Source organism: Cervus canadensis, chromosome 30, assembly GCF_019320065.1.
Source record: "Cervus canadensis isolate Bull #8, Minnesota chromosome 30, ASM1932006v1, whole genome shotgun sequence".
In the NCBI taxonomy this organism is placed as follows: Eukaryota; Metazoa; Chordata; class Mammalia; order Artiodactyla; family Cervidae; genus Cervus; species Cervus canadensis.
The window spans coordinates 3668981-3688357 of record NC_057415.1 but is presented as its reverse complement, the minus strand read 5'-3'; the positions used below and the strand labels follow the sequence as shown (position 1 = coordinate 3688357).

Below are 19377 nucleotides of genomic sequence, written 5' to 3'. Positions count from 1 at the left end.
CAGCCAGGCAAGCTAGAGGAATCCACTCCATTCAGCCTTTCTTGGAGATTTTTCTTCCCTGTAGATTCTTTAAAGCCTTTGGAAAACAGAACTGCTGGAGGCTAATTGGCATACAAAACCAAACTGGGCCAGGAGAAGGAGGCCCCCACGTGGGTCAGGCGGGTCCAGCTGTCCCTAAACATCCGCGCTCTGCTGGACTTAGGTTGTGGGGAGTGAAGTGTTGGGTGAGCGGCACAAGGCTGGGTCCTACTTACAGGGCGACTGTGGGCTGCGGACTGAGCAGGGGAGCCGCCAGCCGGGAGTCTCCGGCCCCACCCTTTGTATCAGTTTTGAGAGGCCTGGTGTGGTAGTAATTAAAATTCCTTTTTCTTCCATGTGTTTATCCAGTTGTTCCAACTTCATTTATTGAAGACTTTCTTTTCTCATTGAATAATATTACTGCCTTTGTTGAAATTCAGTTGACCATGTACATGTTCCATTTCTGGACTCTATATTGTGTTCCATGGATCTATTCATTTTCTATCCTGTGCCAATACCACGTTGCCTTGATTGTGTGCGTATGTGTCAGCCCTGTTCCCCTCTTAGCGACCCCATGGACCGGAGTCTGCCAGACTCCTCTGTCTGTGGATTTCCCAGGCAAGAATACCGGCGTGGGTTGCCATTTCCTCCTCTAGCAGATTTTCCGACCCAGGCAGATTCTTCACCACTGAGCCACCTGGGAAGCTTGTTGTCTTGATTACTGTATGTTTATAGTGACTGTGGAAATCAGGTAGTTTAAGTCCTCCAATTGTTCTTTTTTCCCTCCTTTGTTGGTGTTTCCATATAAGTTTTATATAAATTAAAAATATTTAATTTAAAAAGTCCTGCTGGGACTTTAATCGCTATTGCATTGAAAGTGATGATTGACAAGAATTGACATTTTAACAATACTGAGTCTGCAATCAATGAGATGGTTTTATTTTAGACCTTTCTTACTTAATCTTGACAACATTTTGTAAGCTTTCTGTGTACAGATTGTATACATCTTTTGTAAATGCATTTCCAAATGTTTTTGATGCTACTTTCAGTGGAATGGTTGAGATTATTGGTTTTTATTTTCAATCCATGGGTCCCAGAGAGTGGGACATGACTGACTGAGCATGTTTTAGACAACTTATAATTTCAGCTTGCCTTTCTCCAGGTGGAGAATCTCAGCCTTATAATTGACATGTTTATTCTAGTTACATCCATTATTGTATATGGTTTGCCACAATTTCTTCATTTTGCCTTTGTTTTTTAAAAATATTTTCACTGGGTATAAATGAGCAATGACTCAACAGGTTTCTTTTACCACTTTAGTTCTTAGCTCCATTGTTTAAGTCCGTTGTCATTCATTGGTCTTTTGAATGCAAAAATAAAATTTTTATGCACAAAATTTTCTCTTTGTTACTATGATGTGTCCAGGTGGTGTTTTCTTTATATTTATCTTTCCTTGGGGTTTTCTAAGCCTTTTGAAATTGTAAGTTGGTGTTTTGCACTACATTTGAGAGAATTACAGCCATTTTTTTCCTCATTTTTTCAGTTATTTAAGTCTTCAATTCCAAATATATTCCATGGTGTTGTCCTGGAGGTCACCAAGACTGTTCCCTGTTTTCTTTCCGTTGTTTTAACCTCTGCTCTTCAGATCTATCAAATCTCTCTTCAATTTCACTCATTATTTCTTCTGCAGTGTTCAAACTCTGTTAGTAATATTCAAGTGAATTTTTAATTTCAGATAATGGAATTTTCTGTTCTAAAATTTCCTTTTGGTTCTTGTTTTATAGTTATCACTTCTATGCTGAGATATCCTAGCTTCTGTTCATTTTATTAGTTTTCTACAGACCAAACATATATTTTAAAGCTCCCAAAAAAGATTCTATTGTGAATTAGAGGTAAGAACCAGTAAAAATATATAAACTTTACCTGGAAGGAAGAGATATGTAATGAGAAGTATCAATAACAGAAAATGTTACAATCCCTCTGTCCATGGGATTCTCCAAACAAAAATACTGGAGTGGGTTGCCATGTCCTTCTGGAGCGGATCTTCCCAACCCAGGGATTGAACCTGAGTCTTCTGCATTGCAGGCAGATTCTTTACTGTCTGAACCACCAGGAAAGCCGACACAGAAGGTATTATACCTTATTTATGAAGAAGTCTAAAGGGAAACCCAAAGACAATAGAGAATAGATAAACGAGCACAATAAGGGAATTTTAGTCTCTGATAGCCACCACTACAGTAAACCCTTTCTCCTAGCCAGACAAAAATAAAACCTCACCCTAAAGTCCTAGTTAGCTCAGTTCCTTTAACAGGTACCTCATGTCTAACTTTAAGCAAAAAATTATATGGCATACTAAAAGACCAAAAACAAAAACACTCATTGTGTTTTAAGAGATACAGCCAGGACCAGAAAGAGACACAGATATGGTGGAGATGTTGGAATGATCACATCGGGAATTTAAAACAACTAGGAATAATATGCTAATGATTCTAATAGAAAAGTGGGCAACATGCAAGAAAAGATAGGAAATGGAAGCAGGGAGATGAGTAACAAAAAAACCCACAATGTAACAGAAAAAAAAAGATGGTTTTCATGTGCAGGTCAGCGGGACGTGCCGGCAGGGACGAGCTCCGAGACCGGAATGCTGCCCGCCCCATTCGCGGAACCGGAAGTGGAGCGGGGCCCCTGGGAGCGGCGGGCGCGGCGGGCGCGGCGGTGGCTGGGCAGTGTCGAGCCGGGCCAGACCCACCCCGGGCGTCGGTGAGCGAGCTCGGCCTCCGCCGGGCGGAGGAACGGGCGGGTTCCTCAGCTGCGGTCCCCGGGCGCCTCTAGGTCCAGGAACGGAAAGGAAGCGGCGGTTTCGTCGCATTTCCGCTCGCGGTTTCGCGCGCCGGGGAAGCGCTGGCGAGGCTTCCCCGGACTGGGGGCGGAGGTCAGAGAAGGGGCTGGGCGGGCCGGGGGCTGAGGGAAGGGCCCGGGCTTGAGGAAGCGGGCCGGGATTGAGGGACGGGGGCCCGGGGCTGAGGGGAAAGGGCCGGGCCTGAGGGAAGGGGAACGGAGGACTGAGGGAAGTGGAGGAGCCGGGAGCTGAGCTAAGGGGCCGGGGGCTGAGGGAAGGTAGGGGACCGAGGAGCTGAGGGGAAGGGAAGGAGCCGGGGGCTGAGAGAAGGGGACCGGGAGACTGAGGGTTGGGGATGGGCCGAGGGCGGAGGGGAAGGGGTCAGACCTGAGGGAAGGGGTCCGGGGGACTGAGGGAAGTGGCGGAGCCGGGGGCTGAGAGAAGAGTAGGGGACCGAGGAGCTGGGGGTAGGGGAAGGAGCCGGGGGCTGAGAGAAGGGGATCTGGGGACTGAGGGACGGGGACCGGGGGATTGAGGGACGGGGACCGGGGGACAGAGGGACGTGGGTGGGCCGGGGCCGAGGGGAGGGGGCCAGGCCTGAGGGAAGTCCTGGGGAGGGGAATGAGGTCGGAGAAGGGGGGCGGGCTGGGGGAAGGGGAAGGGGCAGAGCTTGAGGGGTCAGGTCGCGCGGTCCTGAGGGGGCTGGGGAGGAGGGTCCGTGGTGTGAGGGGAGGATGCCCGGGATCTGGGAGGAAGGGGCCAGAGAGTTGAGGGGGGCGTCTAGCATAGGAGAGGGGCCCTCCAGGAGGGGTGCAGGACCTTGGGGTCGGGAGGAAGGGGTGGGGGAGAGGCCGGGCCCCACGTGTTCGGGAAGGGGGCCAAGGGCCCAGAAGATCCCGGGAAGAGCGGGGAGCCCCGGGGAGGCGTCCAGGACTGGAGGGTTAGGGGGAGGGGGCGGAGAGCCTACAGGGTCTAGGGAAAGAGAGGAGCCCTCCCGGAAAGAGAGGGTCCCGGACTCGGGAGGTCAAGGGGCGTAGGGCCGAGGGGAGGGGGGAGCCGGGGTCTCCCTAAGGCCGGGCGGGCGGCTCCCTCCCAGCTCCCTCCCAGCTCCCGGGCCCACACCGATGGGGAGATATTGCAGCCTGGTCAGTGGAAAGGCAGCGACCGGCGCGGCGGCAGAGTGGAGCGGCTCTGGATTGGGAACAGCCCCTCAGGGTGCGGGCTGGAGTCACCTGGAAGGGAGTCACTCTTGTGGCAGCTTGGTGCCCCTGCAGAGGGTCTGGGGCGAGGGGGACAGGGCTTCCTCCCCCCGGAATCTGTCCGCGTCTGGCCCGGGGGAGCGGGGGTGAGGAACGCACTTCCCGCTGGGCAGAGCTCCGAGGTGTCCCAGTTGAGCGCGCCCCGCTGGCTCTGCGGCGACCTGGCCCCCGAGCTCGTTAGTGGCTTAACCCGCCGGTGCCGACCGCGTGATTCGCCCCGCCGCCCCGCTGGCCGGCGCTGGACAGAGCCTGATGGCTGTTGAGTCAGGGAGCTGATGCCTGAGGCTGGCCCGCGCCTCTCGGGGTGGAAAGTGTTCCCAGACCCGAGGGAGGAAGGGTGTGTGGGGGTGTCCTTGATGCTCTGCTCCATACCCCCCTCAGTAACTGGCAGTGTGGCCCCCATGACCTTTTCTTTGAAGCATTTTGAGTGACAGATCTGTAAAAAACTTCACTTGCATGGGGTCATTGGTGAGTCAGGTCTTTGGTCCGTGCAGTGCAGCAGGCGCTGGGTAAGAGCCTGGTTGAGAGAGAACATTGGGAGCCCTGGGGTCTGCCCTGTGTTGCAGTGGGCTGCGTCCTGGGGCCCTTGTCCATCAGAGGTCTTGTCTTTGACTGTGCAGGAGGCAGGGGTGTGGGGGGAGTCCTCTGGGTAATGGTGGTGTGGAGAGTGGGCCGTGTGAGACCTGTTTCCTCTGCTACACTGGAGAGGGTGGGCAAGTGGACGGCTGGCTAACTCGGTGTTGGTGGTTTCATCAGCTCAGAAACCTTATCGTGTTCCCTCACCCCCACTAGGCAACCACTAGTCTACTTTTTCTCGCTGTAGACTTACCAGATCTGGCCACTCATAGAAATGGGCCTGTATAATGTATGGTCTTCTGTGTCTGGCTTCTTCACTTAGCGTAAGATTTTTAAAGAGTTGTCCATGTTGTAGTAGGTGTCAGTACTTCACTCCTTTTATCTTCAGATATTAGTAACATTCCATTGAATGGATAGGCCACCTGCTGCGTGTCTATCACTTCACAAGGATAGTGGGTTCTTTTCACTTGGGCTGTTGGGAGTGATGCTCTGTGAACAAGTTTTCTATATACCTAGGAATGGAGTTGCTGGGATATGTGGCACCTCTGTGTTTTAACCTTTTGAAGAACTGCCCGATTCTTTGATTTTCCATTTCCACCACCAGCATAAGAGCCTTCTGATTTCTGCACACCCTCACCAAACTTCTTTTCTGTGTTTTGGAATGTAGCTACCCTAGAACGTGTGGAGTGGTATCTCAAAAGTTGGCTTTGATTTGCATTCCCTTGATGGTTAATGATACTGTCTTTTCACAAGCTTATCATCCATTTATGTGTCTTTGGAGAAATGTCTGTTCAGATCCTTTCCCCATTTAAAAATGTGGTTAACTGTCCCTTTTATTATTGACTTATAAGAATTCTTTATATATTCTGGATAGAGGATTTGAAAATAGTGTCTCTCATTCTGTAAATAGTGTTCATTTTGATGGCTGTCTTTTGAAGCCAAAAGTTTACAATTTTGTCCAATTTGTTTTTTTCTGTTTTCACTTGTGCTTTTGGTGAAGGCAAAGCATCTAAGGTCTGTTGTCGAATTCAAGGTGATGAAAATCTATGCTTATGTTTTTTTTTCTAAGAATTTAATAGTTTTACTTCAGACACTTAGGTTTTTTGATCCATTTTTTCCAGTTAATTTTTGTGTGTGGTGTGAGGTAGGGTTCTAGAGGCATTATCTTCGGATTTAAAAAAAAAAACAAAACCAAAACAGGCCTTTAATTTTTCAAAGAGTTGTTTTCATGATGTTTTTAATTAAAAATATTGAGAGGGAATAGATTATAGATTTGAGCCTATCACTAGCTACCCTTGGCAAGATTTTCATAGATGCTAGATGATAACTGCAGTACCCAGAATGTACTAAGCAACCTACACAAGTTAAGATTTCTAAAGGCAGAGTTGAGGAAGGCCAGCAGAGCATCATCTGTCTGGTTGCTAATGCATGCCAGGCCACACGTCAGCACAGACGGTGTATGCCTGTGACGAGTCTGGTCCTGGGGAACAAGGGGATTCTAGGCATCTGTAATGTCTAGCAGTGCGGTGTCTAGTCAGGGCTATCCTGTCGTCTTAGGGAAGAGGTGCTGAGCTGGTGGCTCGGAGAATTGGAGTGTTGGTCTTATGAAGTAACCGTACCTGTTCATTAGAGACGCAGCTTGCTGCTCTTTTGCTCCCCGAGTCACCATTCTTCACGTTCCGGTAGCAGTCACTGCTCTGAGTTCTAGCTCAGTCATGTCACCATCCCTTTGGGGAGTGCTTCTCATATATACATCTATATGAAAGTGTGAGAATGCTAGTCAGTCATGTCTGACTCTGTGCCCCATGGACTATAGCCCGCCAGGCTCCTCTATCCATGGAATTTTGCCTGCAAAAATACTGGAGTGGGTTGCCATTCATTTTTCTGGGGACTCTTACCCATCCAGGGATAGAACCTGGGTCTCCCGCATTGCAGGCAGCTTCTTTACTGTCTGAGCCACCAGGGAAGCCATATATGTGTATATATATATATATATATATATATATATATACACATGCATACACACATATACACAGACACCCAGAGTAATAGAATTGTATCGCAGAATAAATTAGGATGAACCAGAAATGGAAAGCTCTCAGGATTTTAGCAAAGAAATATGTACACTAGCCATTGAAGTAATGATTTCTGTTTGCATTAAGAAGAAACTTCATACAGTTGTAAATCGTATGGAACTTCTTTATTTCCTGCAGTTTCTCACTGTGGCTGAGAGTTAGTTGAAGTCTTTGGTTAGGGAAATGCAAATTTCTTTACAAAACCCTGTTATGTTGGGGAGGATTTCAGAGGTATTCTAAAAGGACCTCAACCCACAAAGATTTGCCCAGGGTGCCTGTCAGCACATATCCTTCTGAGCTTTTTACTCTTAATCTTTTTACAGACAGAAACTCTCCCCAGTGCCTGAGAATTCCTCATTGGATTACTGAGTTTTGTGAGTGTATCACATCTGCACCGTGAGCATGTTCATATGCTCCACTGGGCAGGCAGGGAAACCCCTTTGACAAGGAATGTGACGGGTGTTTTCTCACTGGGTTTGCAGAGATAGGGACGATAACTTTCTGGGAGGAAATTTTCTTGTTTGAAAGATAAAGTCAATTTTGGTGTTGCCTGTGGTCTAGAAAGCAGAGGGGATTCCACAGGACTCTGGAGTGGAGGACTCGGGGCACCTCCCCCCGGGCAGCCACCTGGCCCCTTCTTCCTGTTCCATGGGGTGTGGGGAGCCTGTGGCCATGACACTGGGGCAAACCAGCCAGTGCTCAGCTGCCCACGAGTGAGGCTGGCTTCCGGAGAGATGGGTGGAGAGTGGGCCCTGCAACGTCTGTGCCGCCAGCATGGAGAAGCCACAGGCCAGGACGCGGCTTTCACCTTGTCCTTGGGTGGGGAGTGCATCTCGCTGGAGACCCTGTCCTTCTGCATGACCGACCGTCCCCTCACTGGCTGAGGAGACCACTAGGCCACCGGAGTCCTGTGGGTGGGCAGCCCCTTCTCAGGCCAGTGTGGTACCACGGGCAGTCTTGACTTGGGGAGGCAGAGGCTTAGGGCAGAGCATTTGGCTTTCAGGCAACTGTGTCTCCATGTGTGAACAGGCACGCTGGTTATGCCTGCCGGTGCTGAGCCGGTCTGTCGGTTCCCAAAGATTGTGTCCAAAGCAGTTTGTGTCTGGGCGCTTCCTGCCTTGCTTCACCTAATCAGAGGGGAGCAAGGGTCCCGATGGGACAGTGTCCAGGGGACTGCGTTGATCCTGCCCACCTGGTGGCACATGCTTCCCTACCCAGCTGACGTGGCAGGAGTCCAATCTGGGAATCAGAGCTGTTCCCCTCGATCCATTCCCGCCACCACCTTGGACTTGTGACCTAGCAGAGCTGGGGGCGCAGGTCGACCTGCCTGGGGGAGTCTCAGGCCTGCGAAGGGCTCCTGTCCTCTTTGGATCCACACAGAGCACAGAGCATGTGGCCCCACCAAGTGAGACTGGCAGTGTCCTCAGCTCAGACACCAGGATGGGGGCTTCTGGTTGCGGGCAAACAAGCCTTCAGTTTCTTCCTGGCCTGTGTGCAGTTTTATGAGTACTTCTGGGGAGAGTGAAACCTTTCTTCTGGTCACTTTCTTTTGAAGTCCTGAAAGGCTAGATTTTGCCTTTGCAGTTATGCACAGAGCAGCGTGGTCCGGCTGCGAGGCTGTGTCATTGTTGTCTGAGCCAATAAATTCCAGAGTTTCAGGGCTCTGCTGACGAGGCAGGGCGGCCTGCCTCAGGGCTGCCCGGCACAGAAGTTGGCATTCTCTGTGTTCTGCGTTTCCCCAAGTAGATGGCAAAGCAGCCCTTGAATGATTTATTGACTTGTCAGAGTCTAAGTTAAGAAAATCATTGTAGGGTTTCCAGTAATTATTTTTGAGTCAAAATGGTGCTTTAAAAAAAAAATTGTGATAAAATGCAGCAGACTTTACCATTGGCGACAGCGCATTCCCAGTGTTGGACAACACTGTTGTCAGGAGACTTAGTCGGGGAGGTTCCCATTGAGTGAAGTAGCACACGGGAATTTTTTAATTTTGCAGAAAATTTTCTCATTTGAGTTATAGCTAGGAGTATTTCTTCTGTGTTTGTGCCCTGTGACTGCTCTCATGTTAGGTTTCTTTTGATCCTTCTGGTGTCACTCAGGCACGGGGATTAAGAGTGACCTTTTTTCTTTTAATGGTTGTGGCATGTAGGAATGTAGTGCCCTGACCAGGGATTGAACCTGGGCCCCCAGCATTGGGAGCGAGGAGTCTCAGCTGCTGGACCCCCAGGGATGTCCCATGAGTGGACCTCTTGAGCACATAGCTCTCTGCCCTCCCTGTGTTGTCCAGGGTTTTGGGGTCCCGGGCAGGGCATCTGTGTGGGTCTCTGGGCAGGGCTCTCCTGGCGTCTGTGACCCTCAGCGGTGCTCTTCCAGATGTGGAAAGCCTCGGCCGGCCACACTGTGTCCATCACCCCGGACGACAGGGGAGCCGACAACTGGGAGGACCGACCGTGATTTTGTGGTAGGAGCCGCCAGTCTGCCCACCTTTCCTGTCTCCTGAAGTGGATCCTCCCAGGTTTTTGGGTGGGTGGGTGGGTGGGGGGCTGTTTTACAATCCAGGGTGTGGGGTGTACTCGTTTTTTTTTCTTTTCCTTTTCAGAATGATGTAAGTGAAAAAGAGCAGAGATGGGGGGCCAAGGCCATGCCAGGATCTGGGCACCAGGAACACATCAAGTAAGAGACTTTCTCGATCTTTGTGTGACAGTGACATTCTGAAATGTGAAGGGGTGAGGTAGGGCACGCTCCCCGCTGAGTAGCGTGAGTGCCCTGCTTCTGTGGGCTGGCCCTGCTTCTGTGTTGTCTGGTCCCTTATTTACACAGTAGATAAAAATGAGGTCTGACATGTACATGCGTAAGTGTTTGTGTACGTGCATGTGTAAAGATGTGCTCAGTGACTTTAAATCCTCATTGCCCGTGACTGCTGTACTTCTTACTCTCCAGTCTGCTTTTCAACCTTGTAGTTTTCATGCAGGAACACAGTCACTTAAGCTGTTCTCTCTGTGGAAGGGAGATTTCTAAAGCATGGGCTGTCTTTGAAGACCTGAGATCAAAAACACCCCCTCCTTAATGTGTATTATACTGTTATAATGTTGTTATTCTGTTGTTGTCAGTTGACTCCCGTGAGCTGACTCCTGAACTTCATGTTCTCATGAAGGTCGAGATAGGAGACTGTACAAAGCTCGGATTGTCGCTGGCTTGACCCATCTTAACTCGCCACCTCCGGGGCAGCTTGTTTTCTTGTTGGGAGGTATAGATAGTCTTCTTCCCCAGCTCATCAGGGGCTTGGGAGGTGGCCAGTCCAGGTTGGTATTCTAAGCCGTACATCTGGGCTTGTCATCCGGATGTGGAGTGAGGTGGCCCTTGGCTGCCCTGGGTGAGAGCTGCCTGGCCTGCCCGGTTCTGGCTGCATCTTGTGATCTGTCCCGCTCTTCCTAGCGCTTAAAGTGAAAATGGCTTTTACATCTTAAGTTCTGAAAGCCTCTCATTTCACCTTTCAATGGAAAGCTGGGGTGCTTCCTGTTGAGAGAAACTGTCTGAATATTCCACATCTCTTGGTTCCTGGCCTAGGGTCGTCCGGGTGCAAGCCTGTTGGCTTTGTCTGCCATTTGCCTCTGGTGATGTTTACGGTGCTGGCTCTCCCAGTTCATGTGTCTGGTGAACCCCAGGAGCTGCCCTCCACGTGGTGGAATTCTGTCCTCGTCATAGCCGCAAGTGCTGTAGGGGCTTGGAGATGCCTCATTGTGTGTGTTCAGACTTGCTTTTTTCCCCATTAACCTGCATCTGACTCTGAAAACTGCTGGAGTACGGGGCAGCTGGAGGTGCAGGAAAGTGAACACAAGGGAGGCCGGGCTGGGGAGCCACCGGGGAACGAAACCTCACAGATTGCAGAGATGATGTCCTTGTCTGTCCTCCCAGAAAGCACAGACGCATGTCTTGGCTGTCTGTGTGACCGATTTGTTCGTCTTCCATCTCTTCCCTCCCAAGTATCCACAAGTTTCTCCCTCAGGGAGAAAGAGCTGGAAATGGGACACAAAGCCTCGCGCAGCTACCGAGGGAAATTTGGCGTGGAGCAGGACAGGATGGACAAGGTAAGTGCCGACCCACGTGGTGTCAGTCCTGGCGTGCTTGACCTCGCCAGGGTCAGCAGGGTCATCTCTCAGCCCTCCCCTTCCATTGAAAAGTTGGGAATCCACTTGTTGAGGACGAGATTTGCCAGACGGAAGTCTCTCTCAATTGACCTTAGCCGAGAAGGGCTGTGCTTTCTGGAAGCTCTTCAGATTCTGAGTTGCTGGGGAGGGAGGTGTTTTGGGAAGCCTGCAGCTGGAGATCAGGTCCTACCAGAGGCCAGCTCTGTGACCAGGACAGAGGCCCACAGCCAGCCAGACTGCTGGCATGGGCGTCATGTGTTGTTCAGGCTGCAGCCTTAGTGGTTCCCATCTGCAGCCCAGAGCTGAGTTTCAGCACCTGGTTTCACGTCGAGGCTGGAAAGTCAGCCACCTAGCGTGCTGCTGTCCTTCGCACACTTGGTGACCTTCAGAGAGGACCCTGTCCTCCGGTGTCAAACCGTGGCCCACCAGGCTGAGGACAGGCAGGTCTAAGTAGGTGGGACTGAAGCTGTTAACAGTGCAGCATCCTTTGCTGGTACTCAGAGAGGGGGCTGGATCAGCTGGGGGCTGTGTCCGCCCTGCAGAGGGGACAATAGACTGGAGCAGGTGTGCTGCATCTGCAGTGAAGCGGGTGTGCGTTTCCCAGGCTGGGTAACTTGAGATGTCTGCCTTTACTCTGTGCTGAGGTATCAGCTGGGGTCAGATTCCTCTGTAATTCCACCCCATCTGCCTTGTGTCTGGATCGGCCTCAGCCCGGAATGACAGGGCTTGTCACACTGGTGAGCCACCACCTGCTTGAGAGAGGGGCGCCCCTCATGACCAGAGCGTCATCCCTGCTTCCTGCAGTGCTCTGCCTGGTGCTGACTATCTCATAAACAGAGTCTCGTCAGTGTGAGACCAAGGCCAATCTGGGGGAGAAAGCTGTTTTGATCAGAAAGTTGGGCGAATCGCTAAGCTTTCACCTGGCCATATTTTTGGAACAGTTCTCTCTGACTTCTTGGTGATGAAGAGTCACGCTGGCGGTTCCTTTGGGCATGCTGCTGCCTCCATGTTACCTTGCTGATGTTTTCTGGGTGAGACCCCTGAAGCTGCAGATGGGTGGTCTCTGCCACAGGTTTTTGGAGGCCGCAGTGCTCCAGATCGGCTATTGGCTGTGGGCATCGAATCCAGCCTGGGAGCGAGAGAAAGTAACAGCTCCAGACTGGAAAATAAATCCTGCTTTGCTCCCCGGCTGTGGAAGAACGCACGCCCTCAGCTGCCTGCAGAGTTGTCAGAGGTGGTGGTGACCCTGTGGGGGTTGGACCCTAAACACTGCCGCTGAAGTTCCGGATAAACAAGCAGGAGAGGAGTTGGTAGTGCGCTGGCAGGCCCCTCACTGTATTGAAGGAGGGGGCCAAGGTGGGGGTGATTCCCTGGGGAGGAGCTAGGCTGGACGAGCCACCTCCTCGCCCGGCATTGGGTCATGCGTCAGTCATCTGTCCTGCATCCTCAGTGTCCACAAAGAGGTCCGTGACTGCTCTCCATTCTGCCGAGGGCGCCTGCTGCCTTACTCTGAGGGTCATGCCTGGGCGACTGGAGCACCACGGGGCCGCTCAGCGTTCAGGATGTAAATATTTTTAGCTTCCCGGCCACCACAGGGTCTCTGGTGTCTCCTGAACTACCTGTATTGTCTTGACACGAAGTTAGATATAGATTTTCTGTAAATGAACAATGTTCAAAAACACCTGTATGTTCTTTGTATGTTATTTACAAAGAGCCTCAGTGCTGGATGTGGGCCATGGGCCATGGCTTGCTGACCACACAGCGGGAGCTCGGGGTGGACTGCTCGGTGTGCATGTGGCCTTGAGAGGTCACCAGACCCGCTTCCCTGACTGGGGGCTGGCGGGGCGGTGGCAGGCCCCACTGCACACCTGGGCGGGCTGGGTATGTGGCAGGTGTTGACACTGAACGTGCGGTGTGCCTGAAGCATGCCATCTGTATTGCAGTTTGTGCCCTGATTTCTGGGCCACGTGCTTTGACAGTGTCCCACCTGAAAAGGGTGTTCACTGCCAGCAGTCTTCTTGGAAGTGGGCTTAGGAGTCGCTGGCAGGCTGCTGGCTCTGTGGTTCTGGTTGGGGCTGGCTTTCTGGTCCTTCACACCCAGGCACCTCAGAAGGCCCCCTGTGGCTGGGGTTCTTGGGAGACTTCTGGGGAGCTTGGTGTGGAGAGGGTTCAAACACCTGACTGGGGGGCCCTGGTGTTGTGATGCCCCATGGAGTTACCTCCCTCTGGGCCGGCTTCCACGTTGAGTGATTTTGTTTGCATCACCCATGCCGACCAGAAGTTCAGGCTGCCTCAGGGTCGGGGGGCGGGTCCAGTGTGGCCATGCTGGTGGGCGTCTGATGCTTCACTTTTGCCCCTGTTTCAGTCAGCTGTCGGCCATGAGTATCAGTCAAAGCTCTCCAAGTGCTGCTTGCAGGTTGACTCCATCTGGGGGTTTGGAGGCGAGTTTGGTGTCCAGTTGGACAGAGTGGACCAGGTGAGTGAAGCGTTGTGAGCAGACAAGAATCGGGGTAGTGGTTTCCCCGTGGGGGTCAGGAAGGGGGCTCCTGGGTGCTGGCCGCATGCAAGTGCTTCATTACCAAAAATGTATCATGTGTGCCTGTCTCTGGCACGTGTGTGAAGCTCCCATGAGATGGTTTTAAGACATCAGGAGAGGACAGTGCTGGAACCCACCCCTGCTTCAAACTACCTCGGCTTTCTCACTGACCATGTAATCCCACCATGGAATTATCCGTGACATGGCTTCTGTCTACACGGGGTATCCTGTGTTGAGCTTGCCGCCAAACCCTACACAAGGGTGAGAGACCAACAGCAGGGCGGTTAGGACAGATGTCAGGCAGCTTCTGAGGTCTTCTCCTGCAGAGTCTGTAGAAGAGCCTTGGTCAGAGACCTGCTTCTCAGGTACAACACCAATCTCAGAAACCCAAACTCACTCTTTATCAAGCAAAGGGTTGGCATACGTTTTAAGTAGGGTATCCAGTAAACGAAGAGGTCTGGGCTAGTGGGATCTTAGAGTGGAGAAAACTGTGCCAGAACCTTGAGTCCATGAAAGAGAACAAGTTGACATGGATGAACTCACCACTCAGAGCCACCATAAGAAGTATATTAGTTAGCTTGCGCTATGGAACAAACAACCTCAGCACCTAGTGGCTTAAAATAATGTGTATTTATTATCTCAGGTTCTTTCAGTGGGGTCAGAAATTCAGAAATGGCTTAGCTGTGCAATTCTGGCTTGGGAGTCCCTTGTGAGGTTATCGTCAAGATGTCATGTAGGGCTGCAGGTATCTGAAGGTTGTTCTGGGACTGGAAGATCAGCCTGCAAGATAGCACACTCACAGGGCTGTTGGCGGAGCCTCAGCTCCTCACCACATGGACCTCTCCTCAGGCTGCTTGAGTGTCCTGACAGCATGGCAACTGGCTTCACCCAGGGCAGGAAGTGCGAGAGAGAGTGAGGAAGAGTCTGAAATGCCTCTGATGGCCCACTTTTCAGTAGTTACATGCTGTCATTTCTGCCTTATTCTATTCATTAGAAGCGAGTCACTAAGCTCGGTCCATACTTAAGGAGCAGGAGATTGGGTTCCCTTCTGAGCAGAGGAATACCCCAAAACTTGAGGACATAACTTAAAACCACCACAGCAAAACTCCAGGGACAGCAGCATTCTGGGAGCTTCTTTCAGCTTAGACCTTATGACCAACTACGGGATGGTACCAACTGTTGCTAGCCCTCTCCCCCCTCCCCAGTCAGAAAGTGGCCTCAGCTGGCTGTGTCTACAGGGCCTAAGACTTCCGGGTGTCTGCCACCGTGTCCTCACTCTGGAGATCACACTCATTCTCTTCTAAGCATCTCACACCTGGAACCCGGCATCCTGGGCAACCCAGCGACCACACCCCATCCTCTCCGACAGGTCAACTCCAGCACCAGTTTTTAAATATTTATTTGGGCACGCTGAGTCTTAGCTGCATCGTGCTGGATGTTTTAGTCACAGCATGTGGGATCTTTAGTCGTGGCACGTGGGATCTAATTCCCCGAGCAGGGATCAAACCCAGGCCCTCTGCATTGGGAGCATGGGGTCTTAGCCACTGGAGCATCAGGGAAATCCCAGTAGCATCATTTTTTGAAGCAATAAGACAAAATGAGGCTTCGATTTTATAAAGTCTCAGCCAATTCTGATAAAGAGTGCCTGGTCACATTTGCTGAGTTTTTGGCAACTCGGCAGCATGTCAAAAAATTGGGCCCAATCACACGTATAGGCTCATTCTATGATTTCCAGGACACAACAGTAAACATCAGTTCATGTTCAACAGGCCAAAAGAGAACAGCCTTTCTGTGGTTATCTACTGTTGCACAGTGAACCGCCCAGAACTTAGTGGCTGCAAACAGCCACCCATTATCTCTCATCAGGCTGTGGGTCGGGGGCTGACTGGGGCTAGATGTGTGGTCGATCTCCAGTGGGGACAGTCCTGCATCCACAGTCAGCTGGTGGGTCAGCTGAGCTTGGCTGCTCAAGGGTAGCCATGGTTCATGATGGACAAGCTGGCTGCTGGCAGGGATGATGATGGGAGTCCTGTCCTCCAGCAGGCTGGCCTGGGATTGTTCACAGGGAAGTGGCCAGAGAGCAGTGCTCTCAAGGCCCTGTGAGGCTTGTCACTTTGCCTCTTTCTGTTGGCCAAGCCAAGTCACAAGGCCAGCCCAGAAGCTGCAGAAATACGCTGTGTCTCTTGACGGGAAATGTTGCAAAGTAGCGTGGCAAAGGGGGCAGCTACAGGCCAGGGCAGGAGAATCATGGCCTCCTACATTCCACCCCAGGTGTGGTCTTCTTGACTTGATGCTGAAGAAGAGACTGGATAGAACTCAACATCTTCCCACTGTTGTTATTGTTGTTCTATTGCTAAGTCGTTCTTACTCTTTGCAACCCCATGAACTGCAGCACCCCAGGCTTCCTTGTTCTTCACTATCTCCTAGAGTTTGCTCATGTCCATGGAGTCTGTGATGCCACCTGCCCATCTCATCCTCTGTTGCCCACTTCATTTGGATAGAACTGAACATCTTCCCACTAAAAAACTCTTTAAAAACCAAAAAGGACAGCTTTGAAACAGAGTTGGAAACATCTATTTCAAGCCAAGGGCCAAAATCACACTGAATAGTGATGTGTCACAAGTGGTCTCATTAAAGTCAGGGACAAGTCAAGGATGCTGTGATCACCTCTGTTAATTATCAATGCTCTGAAAGTTCTAGAATGTGCTATCGAACAAGAAAATTCAATAATAATTGTGATAGCTGAAAGAGGGAAATAAATTAGCCAGTGATTGAAGATGATATAATGGCCTACCTGAAAAACACAAAAGTATCAGCTGAAACATGGTAATAATAGAACAGCTCTGTCAGGGAGTCAGATGCTAACAACTCTCCAGAGTTATTGTTGGCAAAAGAATCAGTGTAATTCCTGGAAATTGCAGTGGAGAAAGGATGCAATCAGAAAGAGCAAGGTTGTGGGGGGAATAGAGATACCCTATGATTAAACTTAAGAGGAATAAGATACCAATCTGCACAAAAATGTAAAGTTCTACTGAGGAACGAAGGATGGAAGGAAGGGATCAGGGGAGGGAGGAAGGAAGTTTGTATAGATGGATGGATGGATGGATAAATGAACAGATGGATGATGGATGGATAAATGAACAGATGGATGGATGGATTAATGAGTGGATGGGATGGAATGGATGGATGGATGGGTGGTTAGACAGGTGGATGGATGGATAGATGCATGGACAGATGGTGGTTGGATAGATGGATGGATTGATAGACAGATGGATGGGTTGATGAATGGATTAATGAGTAGATAATAGTAGATGGATGGACAGATGACTGGCTGACTGGATGGATGGGTGGATGGATGGATGGATGAATTAGTGAGTGGATGGATGGATGGATTTGTGAGTAGATGGATGGATGAACAGATGGCTGGCTGGCTGGCTAGGTGGATGAACAGAGGATGGAATGAATAATGTTTACATATGTTTACACTCCAATTCTAGAAACATATTCTAGGAAATTAAGTAGGAGCTGGGCGATGATTGTTTTCTCCAGAACAGTGACAAGTGTTTGGAAACGGCCTAAGTGCTCATCAGTGAGGGGTGAGGTGCAATCTGTGGACACCCCACAAGGAACAGCCCTCCCCCTCCTTCCTGCCACCTTCAGCTGCCGCCGCCCCAGGACTGACTCGTCTGTGTGTGTTTCCAGTTTCCCCGCACTAATGCTACAGGTGATTATACAGCGTCCAGAATACGACAAAGACATTTTGAACTCGATGCGATCTTTAATCTGTTTAAAGTTGTTGTATGGCCCCTAAGGTATTTTATTACAGACTTTTTAATTAGTGAAAAATTCATGAATACCATAGAGAAAATGTTTTAAAATTTAATGTTTCTTATATTTATGTAAACTTATGACTTTATTTATATACTTACTTTTTCTTGTATAGCCAGGCTATATATATCCTTTCAGATGAATTCATGTTCTGATACCTGATTTTAGTCTTTCAAATGAATGTACTGTAATGCTTGTCTGTATAAATCCTATGAACAAATATAGGGCTTTTGTAAATGATGCATTTATTGTAATTATTCTTGTTTAATTTTTAAATGATAAACCATGAGAGAAGGGGTTTTCCTGCAATTGTAAAATCATCATGACACGGTGTGCATTATCCTTCCAGAATGTAACTGAGCTCTCCAACACTCACCCTGAAATGAGCGAACTTAATTTCAACCAATTGTTCTATTTTAACGACTGACCTAATCTGTACTTTTTCTAGCAAGAAATGCTTTTTCTCTGCAGAGTGAAGCGATTTAAAAGTACTGGGTGTTGAATGTGAGCTTCTAGTGAAGTCTGGGCTGAAAGCATGACTAGAAGACGACTATGACAATCTCTCCCGTGACCTGGTCTCTGAGGACCCGGGTCCCTCTCTCCGCTGAGACTCTTCGGGGACCAATCGCGATGCCCTGCACCGCTGCAGAGCTGGTGCGCTGGACGGTGAAGGAGCCACGTCCCACAGACAGACAGCGTAGAGCAGCTCTAACAAAGGCCTTAGTTTTCTTATGTAAAGCATCTTTTTATCTGTAAACATGTTTAAAGAATGGACCTAGGCGTACATTTGTAGATTTTGATGACATAGCCATTTTGGATTGTATAAGCAGCAAATGTAACTTTTACTCTTTCAGGAGCACATTAAAAAAGCCAGCAAGAGATGCGTTCAGATCACAGTGCGTCATTTATTATGCAGTGATATCTCAGTAGACAGAGACGGCACGTCTCTTTACATGTGGGTTCCACCTTTAATTTACTTGTACAATTCATTGTTACCATTCTGTTTTTCTACTAATCTTTGGTGAACTTCCTGAATATGTGACAAAGTACGTACAGTCTACTTTTGAACTATTTTTATCACAGTATTATTGCTTTCTTTCAATAAAGTACTGAAGGAAAATTTCCCACTGCCAATAGAGTGTGCCGAGGGTAAGCTGTACTCTGAGAACAGACCAGAGCTGGTAATGGGAGCCCGTGTCATCGGACATTGTTAAGAGAAACGGATGGATACAATGGAAAGGCTAGAAGGCGGAAGCATAGATGTCCCCAAAGGACGACCGACCTGGTATTCATGCTCTTGGCTCTGGAGACAAGAGGCTCCATCACTTCAGCATCTGCGGGGACAGGGCCCCTCTGCTGCGGAGGCGTGGGCAGCGGGCCGAGGATGGGAACAAAGTGTGGGTGTCAAGGCTCACCGTGGATCCCAGGGCGGGGTGGCCGAGGGCAACCCTGATGCGGACCCGAATGATGCACTAGGGAGTGTGCGTGTGCACGCCTGTGTGTGGGAGCTTTTTATGTTATTTTAGTCAACAGTCTTTATTATTCATATATCCATAGAAACAAGAATGTAGCAAGGGGAGGTGGGAGGGAGATTCAAGAGGGAGGAGACATACGTTCATCTATGGCTAATTCATATTGGTGTATGGCAGAAATCAGATACTGCACAGCAATTATGCTTCAGAAAAAAAGAACACAGCAAGGTGGTCAGGAAAGTATGAAAAAAAGCTTTCTCACAGAGATTTATAATCACAACTCTGTGTATATCCGGGAGCAGGCTGCACACCATCATCAGGACTTCCCCCCAGCATCAGACGTTCCCCACCAGCATCAGGCCCTAGTCCAGCATCAGACCCTAGTCTAGCATCAGACCCTCCCCCAGCATCAGACCCTCCTTCAGCGTCAGGCCCTAGTCCAGCATCAGACCCTAACCAGCATCAGACCTTCCCCCAGCATCAGACCCTAGTCTAGCATCAGACCCTCTCTCAGCGTCAGACCCTAGTCCAGCATCAGGCCCTCCCCAAGCATCAGGCCCTCCTTCAGCGTCAGGCCCTAGTCCAGCATCAGACCCTAACCAGCATCAGACCTTCTCCCAGCATCAGAC

General features: G+C 50.0%; 2 protein-coding genes across 2 annotated transcripts in view; one reads left to right on the top strand and one right to left on the bottom strand.

Annotated features, from left to right (window-relative positions):
- Nucleotides 1–19377, bottom strand: part of LOC122431618 — a 636199-nt gene that overhangs the window by 285874 nt on the left and 330948 nt on the right. The gene's annotated exons all lie outside the window — the stretch shown is intronic.
- On the top strand, nt 2643–18170 carry LOC122432102 (src substrate cortactin-like). The gene is made up of 6 exons (XM_043453897.1): nt 2643–2778; nt 9138–9225; nt 9364–9437; nt 10771–10852; nt 13278–13388; nt 16998–18170. The coding sequence occupies exons 1-6, from the start codon at nt 2660–2662 to the stop codon at nt 17025–17027; spliced, it is 504 nt and encodes a 167-aa protein (XP_043309832.1). The 5' UTR covers nt 2643–2659; the 3' UTR covers nt 17028–18170.

Coding starts and splice junctions, on each gene's coding strand:
- LOC122432102 (XM_043453897.1), top strand. CDS start 2,660: ATGCTGCCCGCCCCATTCGCGGAACCGGAAGTGGAGCGGGGCCCCTGG. Junction 2,779..9,137: donor CAGACCCACCCCGGGCGTCG/GTGAGCGAGCTC, acceptor GTGCTCTTCCAG/ATGTGGAAAGCCTCGGCCGG. Junction 10,853..13,277: donor AGCAGGACAGGATGGACAAG/GTAAGTGCCGAC, acceptor CCCCTGTTTCAG/TCAGCTGTCGGCCATGAGTA.